The sequence below is a fragment of the Cavia porcellus genome, unplaced genomic scaffold (genome assembly GCF_034190915.1).
Source record: "Cavia porcellus strain 051 isolate PalLab524CR breed Dunkin Hartley unplaced genomic scaffold, mCavPor4.1 scaffold_26, whole genome shotgun sequence".
Taxonomy (NCBI): Eukaryota; Metazoa; Chordata; class Mammalia; order Rodentia; family Caviidae; genus Cavia; species Cavia porcellus.
In genome coordinates, this window is record NW_026947509.1 from 53,360,840 (window position 1) to 53,378,820 (window position 17,981).

Sequence of the window (17,981 nt, forward strand, 5' to 3'; positions counted from 1 at the left end):
AGCTTTCTATAACCACTAATTTTTAAAAAAAAATTCGGACCAGGACATTAAAAAAAGACCAATTAATGTTTTCATATCACACATAGCTCTCTTCACATTTACCTCCTGTTTTTGTGTATATGTGTCATATACCATAGAAGGCAATTAAATTCCTCAAAGGCAAGGGTCTGAGCTTCAACTTAATTGTATCTACCGCAGAACATAGAATAGTATCTTACACATAGTAATTACATAATAAATATTCACTGGGGTAAATTAATGAAAAAAGTCACTAAATCAAGGAACGGGAAACATTTCCATTATAGCTTCCAGAATTTCTTCATTTACATTTCAAAAGCAGTGGGGGCTGTGGAGTCTTTGGTTTTATTGCCCTTGGCCTGCAAAAGTTTTTTTATTTGTGCCCAGAAATATAATGCTGAGTGAATTTTATATCAGACTAAGAAAGTAGGCTGCTTTCTCAGGGGTCTGAAAAATATCAAACATCTGTGTTATTTTACCCTTCTAAGTTGAAAAATGGAAGATAGTTTCTATTTGCTCTGAGATTCTTGTTGATGGTTTTCTGCTTTGCCCACTAATCAGGATGGTATGTGCCTTGTTAGAAAAGACCCTCTGAACATTCTCTCCTTTGAATTGTAGTTGGATATTAATTTACTGCTGGAGGATATATTGGTAAAGATTTCTGAAATTGCAAGGAAGTGTTTCTTTAATCCTTTAGGTTTTTTAAATGCTTTATTATAATGGAGATTATAATCTCTTAGTTGGTAGAAGAGAAATAGTTGCTGGGGATATTTTTTTCTATCCTGCAAAATTGCTGTATTAAAAAATGCTTTGTCCAGTTTTTTTTCTTTTTTTAAATTTCTTTTCACATGCTGTAAAGTCCTTGGCAAACAAGTACATGACACCAACTTCATGTCTTTCATAAGATATTGAACAGTGTTAAGGTCATTAATTCATAGAATTAGTGGCCTTGAGCCTTTTCAGGTGAACAGTGAAGGTGGTTGGCCTTAGTATTGTGCTCCTACACATTTTGACTACCAGAATACTCAAATGAGGTCATGAATGTGGGAATCTTCACACTTAGAATATCTTGACCATTCAGCATGAGTTCTCAAATAGTCAGTTAATGAGTTTCGGGGGACAAAGCATAATGAACCATTAGGCCATAATGATTATGTCTCCTTGATTGTTCTTCATCACAGATATAAAGGGTCAATTTTGATTTGCTCAGCAGATTTAAGTTCCCTTGACTTTTCACATTTCTATTTTCATATTGAAGAATTTTGTTTCTTTGTGAGACAGCCTCCAGTTGCAACCTACTTTGGAAATGATAACATTATTAATGTACTTCTTCGTTCTGTAACATTTCTGGCATTCCTTGTTGACTGTTTATTAAGTATTTATAGCTTAGGGAATGCTGAGCACCATGGGAAATATTTACGTCCAGCTAAGAGCATAAGACCTGTAGCAGTGATTTCTCATCTCATGGAATGCTGGGTTAAGACTGGGTCTGTTCTTTTCCCATATAATTGGGGATTGGTAAAAGATAGGGTATCCCTGGTTCTTTACTTTTCAGAGTCTTGTGCTGTTTGACAATTATCCTGAGAGGAGTTGGGGGAGGGACTGGAAGATCTGTTTCCTATGAATATATTAGAAATGGTAGTTTTGAATTGTTCAAATGGTGCCTGAATCCAGGGGTAAGGGGAATAAAAGACAACAAGATTTTAAAAAACAATTACCAAATTTAAATTGTGTTGAACATCCTCAAGGAATACTTAGCACTAAGCATTATAGAAATTTAATTTTATTTCTTGACAAATAGCTGTATTACCCAAGTTTCACAAATACAGACTTTTGAAATGAGAGTTTTGCATCTTTTCCCCCCAAAAGATGTCTTGCTATTGTGTGTGCTGATCATAAGGCTCTTGCATCGTACTTCATTTTGTAGGCACACACCAGGCGACACACTCTGCGCCTAATAAGCATCATTCACAGGTAGGAAAATAAATTTACTCTTTTACGTTCTAGCAAGTCACCAGCTAGTAAACCACATTGAGCAGTTTTTGGATACAAACGAAATACCTTATTTTATGAAGAGCTTGGACTGCATCAAAGCCTTCCGGGAAGAAGCCATTAAGGTAACTCTGTCCTTACCTGTCTTTTTTTCCCATACAACTGGCAGCCATTGCAAGAGAGAGAGAGAGAGAGAGAGAGAGAGAGAGAGAGAGAGAGAGAGAGAGAGAGAGAGACAGCTTTCCACAAATAAGCCTGGGCTTTGGAAATCATTATTTTCACCGTGAATAGCAATATATGCCAAGAGAAGTGGCAATGATGAAACTCACATTATTGTCATTTCTGAGGAAGAATTCAGGTGGGCCGGTGGGAGGGATGTCTTAGCTCTAGCTTTTATGACATCAAAGCCCTGGCTTTCTGTTCCCACTTAGGAAACCGAGGAAATTTCCATTGTAACCTCTGGCAGCCCTATTGTTATTATAAAAACTAACTATTGTATTGGAACTCTTTGAGCTATATTAAGGAAATTGACAGAAATATATATTGGTATAATTACTGAGGATTTTATAAAGACAGTAATGGTGTAAGTGCAGGAAAAAAAGAACACTTCCATTGTTAATAGTTACTCAGCTTCTCCTCACTATTTATTACAGTTTTTTGGTTTTATTAGGAATTTTTAGAAAACACTTCTAAAAATCTACCAAATTATCTGTAGCTTTTAAACTGCTAGGCAAGAGGTGAGCAAGTTTTAATTTAGAAAACATATTTTTAAAGTAGACACAGTTATACGTGTTTGTGAGGTGTTTATTAAATGTTTGCTGAATAAATGAAAAAAATCAATGCTTGAATAATTTAAGTACTTATAAAGAATGACAAGAAGATGAGAAAATAGTTAAAATTAAATTAAAATAAAAGATTCAGAAGGAGATGCCCCAAATACCTTACAGATAAAAGACAAAATTGTGGGCAAGTAGAGTTAAGACTGAGTGACTCAGGTAGAGAAAGGTATGATTGGATGCAAAAAGGTCATAAAATATGTTGCTTTTTAAAAAACAAAACACACTGTCCCAAGCTGCACAGGGCATTTGATAACACTCTACAGTACAGCTACTGCATGTCCTTAGAAGTACCAGGTCACTGGGTTCTTATAAAAAGAGGGAGAGCTGAAGCTATAGCTGTAGGTCAGTTTGAGAGCACCTAGCTTGCATGCATGAAGACTTGGATTTAATACCCAGCACCAAAAATAAATAAAATAAAACAGAGATAGGAGCAAAACAGATTTTAGAGACATGTATCAGTCAATCTTAGTATAGATCATTTTAAAAACTGTAAATCATTTTTTGAAGTGTAAATTTTTTGTTTGTTTGTTTTGGTCCTTTTTTTTGAGACAGGGTCTCGCTATGCAGTTCAGGCTGGCCTTGAGCTCACTTTGTAGGCTGGTCTCGAACTCACAACGATCCTCCCACCTCAGCCTCCTGAGTGCTGGGATTACAGGCATGAGCCACCACGCCTGGCTTTAAATTTTTTTTTAACAGAAGGAAATGTACAGTAAGAAAATATGAATACTAACAGGTTATTTGTTCCTGTTAAGGTATGAGTAATTGTTGTGTGATATGTAATGGCACTTGCGTATGTTTTCTCACCCTTATATATAAATATGTAAATATACATAAATATATATATAAAGATTGTAATTTAGATATTGAATACTGAAATATTTGTAAATGAAATAAAGTTAATAAAATTTGCTTTGAAACAACTAGTAGTTCTGGGAGAAAGTAAGGATGTAGATGAAACAAAATGGATGAGTATTGAAGCTGAGTGATCAGTGTATGAGCATTCGCTAAGTTATTCTGGTTTTGCTTGAAATGGTCTGCATGAAAAGTTAAAGGTAGTGCTCTAGGCTACTAGAAACAGCGTGCAGCTGTGGGAAGTGCTATGCCTTCTGGTTCTGGTTCTCAACAAACCAAGATCAAATTGAATTGCCGGTTGCAGTTTACCAAAGAAGGACAGTTTCTTTCTTTATAAATATGGTGGATTCAAAATGTGTAGTACTTTAGTCCAGGGGAGAATTTGGTTTTGTATCTGCTCTGAATGCCACTTCCTCTTCCCTTGTGGGTTCCCAGTTTTCAGAAGAACAGCGCTTTAACAGTTTCCTGAAAGCCCTTCGAGAGAAAGTGGAAATTAAACAGTTAAATCATTTCTGGGAAATCGTTGTTCAAGGTAAAGGGTCATTTTTCTTCCAAATGTTTATGCGATTTTTAAAAATATACACATCGCCTCTAAATATAAATGATATCATGTGATATCTTACATGGGACCTGATGACGTCCCCATTTGGCCTTGGGAAAGGCTTAGGATTTGTTGAACATAAAATTCTGCTTAATTAGCATAAATGCAGAGTGATAAAAACCAAGTAAGCACAGGCAGCATGTCTCAGGCTGTACATGGCATAACAGGATTCCGAGACTGCGCCTCGCTGTTACCTGAAGCCACTGTGAGAGCCACTGACCCGCCTTGGATTCCCAGGCGTTTCCATTGTGGATTCCTAGGCCATTGCCTAGGCATTTCCATTTTGCTGGGTCCTGCAGGACTCGGACTGCCCCACATTTGCTGCCTGTTACTGTCCGCGACCCTGCTCTTGGGCTGTCCTTCTCGGTAGCCCCACACAGTCATCTGCCAGAGCCATTCCATTTCTCACTTACTCTTAGAACTCGTGAGTGTTAAGCCCAGAGGGAAGGGAACACATATTCTTTCGGTATTATCAGGCTTGATGTTTGATTTCCTTCATGCCCTTTTCACAGTTTTTAAAACTTGACCCAATTTTCTGTTAGAACCCAAGTGTGAGATATTATTTATTAAAAATGCATATTAGAATACATTTAAGAGATTATAAGAAGCTTTTCCACTATAATAGGAGACAAAATTAGTTTCAATCCATCTTTTATGTAAATTGTGTATGAAAGGAGTTGCATACCCTCTAACAGTGTTTTACCACATAGGCAACTTTTTGCCTGACAGCTATTTTTTTCAGCCCTTTAACTGTTAGGCTGAGAGCAAAAGCAATTAGGATGCCTGGTGAATGGAGCTTATTCAATCACTTTTGTGTCTCTCCCTCTGACCCAGTAAATAAAAGAGGTTGATGTGGACATTCATTGAATACCTAGAACATTATTTGCTGAGAAAAAAATCTTACAGGATATCCACAATACACATATTTTCTGAGAGTCTGCATCTACTGAAATAATACATACAACCCATACTATTTTTAAGTACAAATGTATGTTAAATACATGTACTTTTCTGAATATATCATGCACTAGCCATTTGAGATAGGAAAAAAATCTTATGAAGAAAAAACTACTAAAGGCTCGATTTTTGATTTGCCCTCACAGATAAAAGCAATGTGCTTTGTTGAATGATAAACATGTCAATTGTAAAAGCATGTTTCCCCCTGATCTGTTCACTGACCATTTTATTTTTATTTTATTTTTATGACCAGCAATACTACTATAAGTCACAATGCACACAGAGTCCAGCATTGCATACCTGATGGGTTTATACAAAGCATACATTCATTCAGGCATTTATTCATTGAGCTTTTCATGTGTGCTGCATAGAGAAGAATAGATGAATAAGACCTAGTCCCTGCCCTTGAGGAAAATATAGTCCATGAGGACATATAACATATACAGACAGTTATGTAAGATGTAATAAGAGCTATTTGAAAGGGAGAGACAAAGTGATCTGAGAGTTCTGAAAAAGAAATTTTCTTTCTGGAGCAGACCAAGGAAGACACATGAGGTGGCTAGAGTTTGAGATGTGGCCTTTATTTCTCATTGTACTAGCGAAAATGGAAGAAAGGATAACACTGTAAAATGGGACAACAAGGTATATTCACTGATATTATAGATTGGTATTATTTTTAGGATGGGGCACCTTTATAGTTGTACGAGTCTCCAGATCCAAGATGGGTGGAATTGTGGAAAGGAGAGGAGCTGAGACTGACTGTGTGTGTTAGATTTTATTCTGTGAATTCTTTTTTAGATGGAATTACTCTGATCAGCAAAGATGAAGCTTCTGGGAGCTCTGTCACATCTGAGGAAGCCAAAAAGGTATGCAGAGATAACCCCTATCTTTAGATGAATTAATGCAGTAGATATGATTTTCCTTGACATCCGTACAAAAAGTAAATTTTAAGAATAGAGTGTGCACTCTTTCTTTATTCAGCCAACAAGCTAATTGCTTCAGTTGCATCTTCCTCGTAGGAAGATGTAATTGACTCAGTTTCCTATAGGCAGGATTATGTTTCTAGAACTCATTTGTAATCCCAGCTTTCAGGTGCTACTAAACTCAACATACCAAGCTTATCTGGACCCAGGTAAAGGTTATAAAGTTCTTCTAGCCCAGTGATTCTCATCCTAGCCACACATTATTCATCTGAGAAGGTTGATTTCTCTCTCTCTTTTGCTCAGTTTCTGTCTGTCTGTCTCTCTTTTTTTAAAAATCAGAATCAGCTGGGTGTAGCACATGTCCACAATCCCAACACTCGGAGAGGCTGAAGAAGGATTAAAAGTTCAAGTCCAGTAGACAACTTTGCAATGTAAAAAGACCATGCCTCAAAATAAAAAATTCAGAGAGCTGGGGACGTAGCTCAGTGCTAAGGTCTCTAGTACCTCCTCTTCCCACAAATCAGAATCACCCTAGAGATTCTATTTTGTGAGTTTGAGATGGGTCCTAAACACTATTTGTTTGAATTTTTAAAGGCTCTCAGTTCCTCAGGTTTGTATTGTGCATCAATAGGCAAAACACTCAGGCTAGGGTAAGGGTCACTCAGGTGTTTTCAGTAAAGACCTCATGTGCTTTTGATTGACACAGTTGTTAGGTCAAGGCGTCCCTTCTTAATTTATGAATACCATATTGAATCTGATTCAGTTATGAACCAGATACATTTGATTAGTTAGTTTGGTAATCATTGTACACTCCAGTTGTGATGAAATTTGAATGAAGTTACATCAAATAGCTCCTAACATCGTTTCACTGATCTCATCCCACCGGCACAGTCCTGGCGGTTACTGAACTTGTGCTGTGTCTGCAGTGCTCAGCACTTGTGCCCTTGAGAAGCTCACACGAGTGGCAGTGTGCTAAGGGAGGCTTGATTGGGGTGGACGGGTAAGACTGTTACAGAAATGGCAGGAACAAGGATGAAATGTTCACCATATGTCTCAACTTAGGACGTATTGAAAATGCCTTAAATTTTCAACTCAGGGTGGTTTAGCAGACACTATAAGATTGTCTGAGAGATGTTAATCGATATATAAGAGTTTTCACCAAAAACTGCCTGATAAATTTTTGTTAAAGAAAAGATATGATCCCTACTTTAGAGAGTAAGATTCCAGAATTTTAGAAGCATACTCAAGGGTGCTAACTGTTGTCTTTGGGGCTTCCATGGTGTCTGTACCTTCTTCTGCCAGTACTGAGTATGGCACATAATCTTCAGCATGGCACTTAACTGTTTGGTTTTATATCTGTTTATCACTTTGTACAGTATTGTGACCACCTTCTCCTACTAGAGTGTATCAGTCAGGGTTCTCCAGAGAAGTAGAATCTGTAGAGCACAGACACACACACAGCTCATTTGACTCATTTAGGGAGTTGACTCGTGTTATTGTAGAGGCTGGCAAGTCTGACATTTATTGGGCAGGCTGACCGGAATTTTATTTTACAGTCTTGACCCAGAATTCCTTCTTCAGGACACCTTAGGTTTTTTTCTCTTATGTTCTTCAATTGATGGCATAATGCCTACTAACACTTTCAAGGCCGATTATCTTAAAGACAGCTGATCATACATGTTAATGTCATCTACGGCAACATACAGAGTAGTGATTTTTGTTTCCATTTCTTCAGTGGTACTGGAGAATGAACACAGGGCATTCACACTGAGCTGCATGCCTAACTTTTTTTAAATTTTGGGATGCTGGTGCCCAGGCAAGACTCAAACTTGCAGTCTTCTTGCCTCAGCTTTCCGAGTGCTAAGTACTTGGATGATGATAAACAGCTGGGTTCCACAAACTAAGCAGGTTGACACATGATATTAATCATCACATACAGCAAAGTCTTATCACTAGTTTTCTTAAACAAGAAAAAAAATCAGGACATGTAATTTAATTTTAGTCATTATTACCTACCAAAATTTGTCATTCAGGTTAGGGTTGGGCACATATTAACAGTTTTTGGAGGAAGCAGGGAGTGCTGATATATAAAAGGTAATGTTTACCCCCAGCAGTACATCTTAACCAGAAATGTCACAGCTCAGTGAATCCAGACTATTGGGGAGAAAAGGACTCTGAAAAAAGGATAATGTGCTTTCAAATTGTGGGAGGCTTGTTCTGTATTGCAAATGTGATGTCTTCTTTGGAATTTAGGGGCACAGAGCCTAAGCATCAGAATTTTATGTCTGATAACTAAGCTAGAGAGAGAAATTTCAGTTAATTGCTAGGTATGAGGTGTATCCTTAGCTGTTTCTAATATCACCAGAACAGACTTCAGTTGTAGTTTAAGACAACTCTGGGAACTTCACCGTGTTTGAATAAAGAGAACATAGTAAAAGACCAGTGGAACCAACCTCTCAGTCCTTGTTGGCTTATTGTGACCGGCGTCTTCTTCCTTTGGAGGGCAGTGTTTTCAGTCTAAGCACAGTGAGCAGGCTTCCAGTAAGCCAGCAACACCTCCTTGTCAAGGGAGATGAGAAATGGAGAGATTCCCTTCAACTATACAGAATGCCAGCTTTATGCGAGGCAGTTTGACACGTAGTATCTTGCAGTCTCTGAAAAAGTCTGTTGCACAGTAACTGTGCAGCTGTGCAGATTCTTTTATGTCTTAGAAGATGCCATTTTCTTTTCTGCTTCACATTTACCAGTGCTTCAGCCCCTTTTAATATTTATGCTAAATGTTTACATAACATTTTGCCATTTACATTATCTAATGTTTAGCTAATGTATATCTATATATTGCTCTGTCTATATATATATCTCCCAGATAATGATGAAAAATAATAGTAATAAAGTTTTGTACATATCTAACTCGAACCAAAATATCCTGTATCATTTCTCTGATCCTTGCAGTGACCTGCTAAGAATTAGCAGGAATAGAATACCATCACTTTTATCACTGGGAAGCCAAGCCCTAGAAAGGTTGGTGGGGGGTATACTGTGGGAACCCAGACAAGGATGAAAATGCTGCTTCCCGGGCACTTCACTGGGCTTTCATTCCTAAGTGGATTCTCTTACAAGTGGAACATTAACCGGCTATCTCTAAAATACAAAAAGTCTCTATCTCCTTCATCTCAGCAAATGACTGTGTGGCCATAGGTGATGGTGATTAAAAGACCTGAGGACCACAGAGTACAGGTTGAGTTCTGACTCACCTTGAGCATATTCTCTATCTTGTCTGGCTTGCAAAAATTATACTTTTATGTGTGGTGCCTAGTGATAGTATAGCAGTTACAAAAGTATAATTATGTGTCTCATGCCTGTAATCCCAGAACTCTGTGAGCCTGCGGCAGGAGGATTGCAAGTTCATGCAAAAAAAGCTGCAGATGTACACAGCTCAGTGCAGAGGCCATAGGTTCAGTCTCTAGTACCCCCATCCCAGCCCATGACTTCCTTGTTCAGAGTGAAATCTTGATCCTTCTATTAAAAATGTTTTTGAATGGCATCTGTTAATTTTTAGAAGTGATGAAGTGGGGAGCACATATACCTGATAATAGGAAGAACTACAGACTAACAATTGGGCTCAAGAAAGCTGATTCCTGTGGTTCTAGTAGGAGAGATATCTATTCTTCAGCTATTTCTCTTAACCAGGTTAGGGCTAAGTGTGATCCAGGTTAGGGAAAGTGTGATCACTTCTGACCACGCACTGAAGTATTCATGTACTTCTTGATCACATGTTGAGTTTGGATACTTCTCAAATGCTCACTTAAGGGCTATAATGAGAGAGATAGAACAGTCTTCACAGTCCATTTAAATTCTTTCAAAGTATTTACCATACGTAGTTTAAAGGTAGCAAGCTTTTGAGTTCTTGTCATTAAATGTTGACATTTGAAAGGAAATAATTATCTGGGGTGTCAGTTTCAAGTGAAAATTAAATTATAACTTTACACTTGTACAACATCTGAAGGAGAGCCATTTCTCCCCATTGTGTTTTAGAAAAATGGTGTGAATTTTATGATTCTTTTCGACTCAGAGGTAAGTCAGCCATGCAGCAGACGTCATCTAACTTTAGATAACCTAATTAGCTCTCATTTCAATGAAACCCAGGCATAAATATTGCCCTTCTTTTCTTTCTTTCTTTCTTTCTTTTTTTTTTTTTTTTTTTTGGTACCAGGGATCAAACTCATGACCTTGCATTTGTCAGGCAGGCACTTAAGCCACTGAGCTAAATCCCTGGCCCTTTCCCTTCTTTTGTAAGTCATTTTTAATGTCATTGTAACCTGTCAGTTCTTTCACCTGACTTTTTCTATCTCGAATTGGTTATGTTAGACTCGCTAGTAGCATTTGATGTTAGGTAGAATCATTGTGTGACCAGGTGCCTTTACCCATCACTACTTCCTCTGTGGTGAGTAGGAGAGGTAAAGTGATGTGTCTGAGATGTCACTGAAAGTCACTGGCCAGGAATCCAGTTCTAGGACTGACACCCAGTTCTTGTCTTTTTTACCCTATTTTAAGAACACAAGGAGAATTTATTCCATGGTATCAGAATAGTATTTTTTAAAAGAGTGTCCAAAAGGCTGAGCTGTATAAATAATCATTGGATACAAACTTCATGGGGTTAGGGGAGAGTTTTAGCACTTGGTGGCTCATCTGGTCTTCCTTCTGTTGTTTATTGATTTTCTGCTTTAGCATCACAGAAGCTCAGACCTTAGTGATCTGGTTATTTCACCTACAACACCTCTAGCGAGGAGAAGTTGACTAGCTCAGTGTCTCCAGCCACCCTCCAGTCATACCACTGCACCACCTCACCGGCTTCACCAACCAAATGCACCGAGAGAGGAGACAGGCATGTTCTCTCTTTCAAGAGTACACCTGGTTGTGTGTATATGATTGTGTAAGAGATCATTAAGGCCTTGGGGGGAATTCTAAGACAGAGTTTAATATGTAGTCATCTCACTACCTGCTGGCCCGTTATACCCTATGACATTTTCCTTTGCCGTGTTCTGCTTTAAATCTCTGTACAGACAGTTTTTCTGTATGCTAGCATAAGAGAAGTAGTAGTAGATATCACAGTTACTTATTTGTTTAGAACTGAATTTCAAGATACAATTTTAAAATTTGAATTAAGATAAAACATACACAGTAAAAACACACATCACATGACATACAACTTGCTGGATTTTTACATATTCATATTCCTGGTGCCTAACACTCAGAAGGGTCCCTGGTATCTTCCTAAGCAGAACCCACTGTCCCTTAGATAATGTCGTGACTTAGGATTAGGATAGGGTTAGGGTTAGAGTTAGTAGAGTAGTGTTGCTGGTTATTGATTATTCAGATAATTGGAATCATGCCTTTTGTGATCCATTCATGATAAATTGTTATAGCTATGTAGTGTCCCTTTTATGATTATGTTTACTCATCTGTTATGGTAATGATAGACATTTGTTTCTAGTCTTTGTCATATGATAGATTTTCTTATACATATCACTTGGTGGACATATATGGCGTATCTTCCTAATAGTTAATATGTAAAACTTACATTATTTGAAAGCATTTTTGCATGCTTTATATCATCTGAAATTCACTATGACCCATGAGATAGATAGGGTAAAAAGTGTTGTTTCCATTTTATTTTTGCAGAAGATTAGTTATAAAATCAGGTTGGTTGTCCAGAGTCCCTGAGACTCTAACAGAGATAAGGCGATGATTGTGTTTTCCACACTAGCCTGCAGAATTTCTCTGCTGCATTCTTATTACCTTTGTTGCATGCCATAAACTACAAATGACAGTAACGAAACCTATCTTTATGCTATTTTGTGTAAACTTTTGTCTTAAAACATTACACATCTGGAATCATCTGATAGTGTTGGAACTAGCTTGATGGAAGCTGCATGTTTTTAATCTGGGCATTGATAAGGGTCCGAGCACAAGCCAGTTGTTAGTTTTTAGTCTTCTGGTGGGATAACACTTGGCAGTTCCTACATGGAATTTATTGATTCTGCTTCTCTGCATGTAGCAGGATTGTATTTCATTGTACTTAAAAAGTAGCCATCTATTCATTTCATGAAGATCTCCAGGTAAGGAGGCTCTTTGTGGTAACCCCAAGTAAATGATAGTTTGAGAAAGCAAAAGTATGTCACAGAAATGTCCTTTCTATTTATTCTCTGCCTTTTCAGCACATTGCAAAGGGAGAGAATCAGAGAAAAGATGAGAGTTGACTCCTGACCCGTTGCTACATTCAGAGAATGTTTTCCTTTTATTGAGAAAGCAGGCCAATCCTTGAATTCTCTCTCTCTAGCTTCCCTGTCACTGCACAGCTTGGAAATTACTAGCAGTTAAAAACTCTGATGCGAAAAGGAGTGGTATGTGTAAGAGAGCAGCCTGGTCTGGAGTTTTAGGGAGGATAGTGGATGGCAGCCCAGCTCTTACCCATAATTTGCTTACACAGAAATGTGAAGCAAGTCCACCAGGGAAATCAGTTACAGATGCTTAGCACTTGATGGAGATGCAAGGTTTTTTCTTCTGCTGCTCCTCTCGTCCTAGGAAGGCGGCCCCGTGTTAGAGACAGGCCGTCCATGTTTAATTATGTATACCACGTTCATACCGTGCACACAGTGCTCTCCTAGTTTTCTCTTTACTCATACTAAGGAAAGGGCTTTGCAGGTTGGAGAGGAAGTGAGAATTGGAGCTTTTAGAGGCTGAGTGCCACAGCCTAAGTATTTTCTGGATTCATCAATAAGTACCTACCATGTTTCAGGCTAGCAAGGTGAACAGTGTAGCAGTGACTGTTGCACCACTGAGTCTGTGGTGTTTGTCATTTGGGACGTGCTGGTCATTCATGGCCCCGTAGATGTTTATGGCAACATGCATTTGTATCTGTTATGCTTTTCACCCTAGCTGGGTCTTTTGTGGGTCGGGTAGTGGGGTGTGGCCAGGGTTAGGAGCATTGAACCCAGAGCTTCATGCAGACTAAGAGTGACATCTCCAGCCCTCACCCTGACTGGATAAATCATCTATTAACCATGATCAGTGGTTAATGATAATAAATAGTGGCAAGATACAGAATAAAAATTATTTTTAGTACTAATAATAATTAGGCGAATGATACAGATTAATTTGGGAATCTAGGGTAGAGCAGTTTATTTAACTTTAAACATAAACCATGTGCAACTGTATGTATTCCTTACTCATTTATCTATAATTGGCCCTCAGATATCTTTATTAATAATCACTTGGAGTAAGTAGAACTGATGATACAGAAGCTACATTACAGTTCTATTCCAGATTGTCTGCCCCTGTTATCAGCATTTTTTCTCGTAGAGTGTTGATTCTCAGCCCTGTTCCAGTTTGGGACCACAAATCGGACTATATTCCTTAATCTTTCAGTCAAAATAGAGGCCAGTGAACAGTGAGAGAGAAGGTGCTGGGGAGAGGTTCAGTTGGCAAACCATCATGGCATGTCCCTAGTGCTGATGAAGGAGTGGCCTTCTCTGTCACCATCATGTTCCTGTGTGTGAGTAGTGCGTGGGCTGGAAGGGCAGGCAGAGGGATGCCGCGAGAGCCCTGCCCCCCTTCCATCACCCTCTTTAAAACACTTCTCCAGGCTTAACTCTGCTGCCAGCTGTGGTGGTGATGTTACCAGGAAACCACTGCATAAAGTTAGACTAGAACTTTGTCAGTCACATCTGGTCCTTACATCCAGCTGCCATATGCCTGGAGTTTGAGAAGACTCCCCGCTGTTATCTCTTGGATGAACAGGTTGGGAAGTGTTGAAGTAATTTTTAGGGGTACTCATTTACTTTTTAAAAATCTGGATTCGTCCTAGATCCCTGTAGACTTGACTTCAGGGGCCTCGCATTTTCTGTGTCTGTCTTCTTGAAACTCCAGGTCTGGAGCACTGGTACTAAACAGAAGTGTTCTCCCTTTCCAGTCGGCCTGCTTTCAGTCTCTAACACAAATGGAAGAATTTCCACAAAAGGGATTAAACAGCCTCCCAGGCTTTTATTCTTTTCCTGTGTCCATCTCTCACAGGAAGTCCTCCTTTTACCTCTCTTGTCCTTAATGAGGTTCAGGAGTCAAAAATTATAATCTTTATTCTTACGCTCCTTTCAAAAGAACCTAAGACACACTGGCTTGGGGTGCTTGGTTACTTTGTTAACCTTAATATCTCAGTGTATATTCCCTGAGGAATCAGAAATGAAAGGCTGTATTCGGTGTCCACAGTGTTGATGTGGGGCCCTTCTCGTGTTACCTTCTTAACCAGCCCTGTCATTTTCTCCTTTTCAGAAGAACTTTTCCGGTGAATAATTAGACTGGACTGTTGCACCTCAGAATTGATCCTTTTTTTCCAGAGCCCAGGAAGGATGATGATGTTTCTTTGGGCCATTTGCAGTGAGGCTTTGCTAGGCAGGTCCTCCTAGGTTTGCCTTTGGCAGTATTAGCAGACTGTTCCTCCAGAGGAGACACACACATCATTTAGTACCATGACTGTCTGTTCACAGTTTCTGGCTCCCAGCAAGAAAGGAGATGAAGATACTGCAGCTGTATTGGAAGAAGGCGGTGATGTGGAGGACTTAGTAAGTATTTTTAATATATATCAAGTATTCTAAAGACTACATGTAGCCACAAACATTGCTTATCAAAGGCTTGTTTCTTATTTGTGTTTAATTTCTAGCACCCCAGAAGCTCCTTACACTATTATTTATTGCCATTATAAATTTAGCCAGACAGGTAATTTTGTAATGGAAATTCCTGTGTTCTGTGATTTCAGCCACATTGCTCATTCAGATTAATCCTCACCATTGAAGGGCTTAAGAAAAAAAAAAAACAGCTGAGAAGGCTAGTAGCAAGATGTTATAATTTACTGAAACTGCTTTTAACCAAAAATAAGCAATACATCATGTAATTTGTGTGGGTTGGCAAATAAAAACTTTTAAAAAGCCAATTTCTTAAATGTTCTCAATTAATATAAACGAACTAGACTGATAGGCATTTTAGGGTTTCTGGTTTGTTATACCATATCGTAAGTGCCTGGAAAACTATGTAGATGTTAGCCTTTGCATCCATCTTTCTATTTGGAAACTTCTTGCCTTTAAGCCTGATAACAGGCCTGCAAAAGTACATGCTATGCTTTTAGCCTCTTTGTGAAGTTCTTAGTATTGAAAAGGGGAAATATTTAGTAAATAACTTCTACAGTAGTTGGTAATGAGTGGTATACAAGTCCACACATGCTTGCTTTCCAGTGTACTCTCTTGCAGCAGAGCAGCAGGGGTCTGGTTCTTTTCTAAATATCTTCTTTTTGTTTGCAGCTGGACATGATGTAGGTCATGGACATGTGAATCCCAGAACCGTTATCCTCTTGATGCTGGAACTCTGATAGAAAAACCTGGAGGAGGCTGTCCCAAGAACCAGAGCTTTGGAGATCATCCCAGCAAGTTGCTTGAAAGTGACTCACCCTGAGTCTCTGGAGACATGTGTTTAGACCCTGTTCAAGTTTATAAAGTCATTGTTATTTTCTGATCGGTGTGTTCTTTCTTTTTTGGTCTTGTTCTTCTTTGTATATTATACACGTGCTTTGAAATTTCTAGAAGACAGATTTCCTCCTGACCTACTGTATTGGTGGGGATTGCAGCCCTTCTGAAGTGATTAGTGTCTCATCTGGAGCCATGTCATGGTCATTGGTGAGTTTCTTATTCCTTCCCAGGAGCCCTTCGTCTGATCCTCTAGCAACAGTCTCAGTTTATGCTGATGGAGCAATAACATTTGTTTCCTACTAACAGGGAGCTGGCTTAGGGAAATCACCAGTAAGGGCTGACTCATTCCTCTTTAGTTAAGTCTTTTATCATATTACCTCTGTCTATATTCGGATAATTTTCCTTCACCAGTGTAGGCAGGGAACAGTTTCCCAGCATAAACAGGAAGTAGTAATCATGTTTTAAAAGGTCATTTTTTGGCCCAACCTCTACCATAGCAGTGTACCTTAGAGAAAAAACTAAAAACAGAAATTCACTCATAGTGATTAAGATTGTATCATCCTACTATTCTCAATATATAGACCTTAGACTGTTTGGTAATATTAAATGTTTCTTCCTTAATCTTCCAGTCTTTCCTATCTCTACCTAAATTAGATTTTACATCTCTCTTGATAATGCTTGCTTTCTGAAAATGAGGAAACAGTAAAGCCCTATTTTCTTTTTTTCTGTTCTTATTCCTGCCCCAGCCTCTTACTCCTCAGTCTTTGGTATCACAAACTTCTTGATGCCCAGTCACCTGTATCCTTGGCATCCCATAAATAGTCATGGAGAGACTTGACATCATCTTGCAGATATCCTGTTAAAGGCATAAATAATTTGTTCCACTGTGAATTGTTATTGACTGTCTTTAAAAAAAAAAAAAAAGTTTCAGTGTGTGCAAGGAATTAAAGGCCCTTAGAGTGATTGAAAATAGGTCTCCAAGATGGAGCATCATTTGTGTAGAAGGGAGATGAGCAGTTTACTTTGGACCTCTAAGATCTTCCCCTCAATGCTCGGTACTCTTGAGTCAAACTTGACATACAAGAATCCAGTTAAAGGAACCCCAACAAAGGATGCCATGTCACACTGTCTGGTTGCATAGCTAAAGTCCAGGGGATGTTTGTGACTTGAACAAAACTGAGGTGTTCTGAGAATCACTGTGTGAATACTGTTCTCTAAATTGTGCCATATTCTTTCAGGTCCTCCTGACAGTATGTATCAGCTCAGTGAATATGGCCACAAAAACTCTCCTTTTTGGGGGGCGGGGTACCGGGGATCAAACTCACGACTGTGTGCTTGCCAGCAGGTGCTTATGCCACTGTGCTAAATCCCTGGCCTTAGTATGGCCACAATAAACACTTTCTGTCTTTGACAGTTTATGGAATTCTTTCTGGAAACATGAATCTTTTTAAAAAGTCAGATTAGTCCTTAAACTTTCTGATTTAGATTGTATGCAGCAGGAAGAATTGAGATAAAGGACTAAATAGTCAAGTAATTTCCAAATCCATTGCACGTAGACCTAGTATATGTGCTGTGTAGATGTTGTCATAGTATAATGTTGATGTGGGCATATCATTTTTTTAATAACTATCAGCGTCACATTTCCCTGAAACGAGATTTGCAGGTCTACAGAATGCCAGGTTTTCCTGCTGATATCTTGCCTTAGAGAACAGCAATCCGTGAGCCATTATTCGTCAGCTACAGGTTACTAATCCTTAGGAGTTCAGTAGGCTTGCATATAAGTTTGTGTGTAGAAAGACTCTAGTCTCTGGCTTTTTTGGTCACCTGCTGAAATTTATTGACTTAGAAGGCCTGGATAGAAGGGGGTGCCTCTTCTCCCAGTCATAAGGCAAAGGATCCTATGCATTTCCCCTTCGAGGGTGTGGGCTGCCTCATGGTTAACCACTCTGTTCACTGGGTGTGATGGTGCCTACCTATAATCTCAGCTCCTCAAGAGACAGTGGCAGGAGAACTGCAAGCTTGAGGCCAGCTTGGAACTTACCTCAAAGTATCTCCAGACCCTAACTCAAAATAATTTTTAGAAGGACTGGGGATATACCCCAGTGTTAAAGTGCCTGCCTCGCCTGTGTAGGGCCCTGGATTCAATCCCTAGGGCTGCCAACAATAACAAAAAGAACTACTGTTTTAAATACTGGATTTTAATCCTTTACTAATTAATTTACAAATAAAATTTAGAAAACCATGTTGGCGTTAGGAATTTTTTCTTTTCCCAATTCCAGGATCA

At 38.8% G+C, this 17,981-nt stretch overlaps 1 protein-coding gene across 5 annotated transcripts in view; it reads left to right on the top strand.

Moving 5' to 3' along the window:
• The window catches only part of LOC100728001 (X-ray repair cross-complementing protein 5), a 116,869-nt gene extending 101,126 nt beyond the window's left edge, over nucleotides 1–15,743 (top strand). For all 5 annotated transcript variants that reach the window (XM_023560157.2, XM_063237467.1, XM_063237465.1 and 2 more), the window contains 5 exons: nucleotides 2,026–2,135; nucleotides 4,137–4,233; nucleotides 6,058–6,125; nucleotides 14,726–14,800; nucleotides 15,533–15,743. In XM_023560157.2, coding sequence (XP_023415925.1) covers nucleotides 2,026–2,135; nucleotides 4,137–4,233; nucleotides 6,058–6,125; nucleotides 14,726–14,800; nucleotides 15,533–15,547 — 365 coding nt within the window. In that variant the 3' untranslated portion in view covers nucleotides 15,548–15,743. The remainder of the gene's footprint in view (nucleotides 1–2,025; nucleotides 2,136–4,136; nucleotides 4,234–6,057; nucleotides 6,126–14,725; nucleotides 14,801–15,532) is intronic.
• Nucleotides 15,744–17,981: the final 2,238 nt, after the last annotated feature.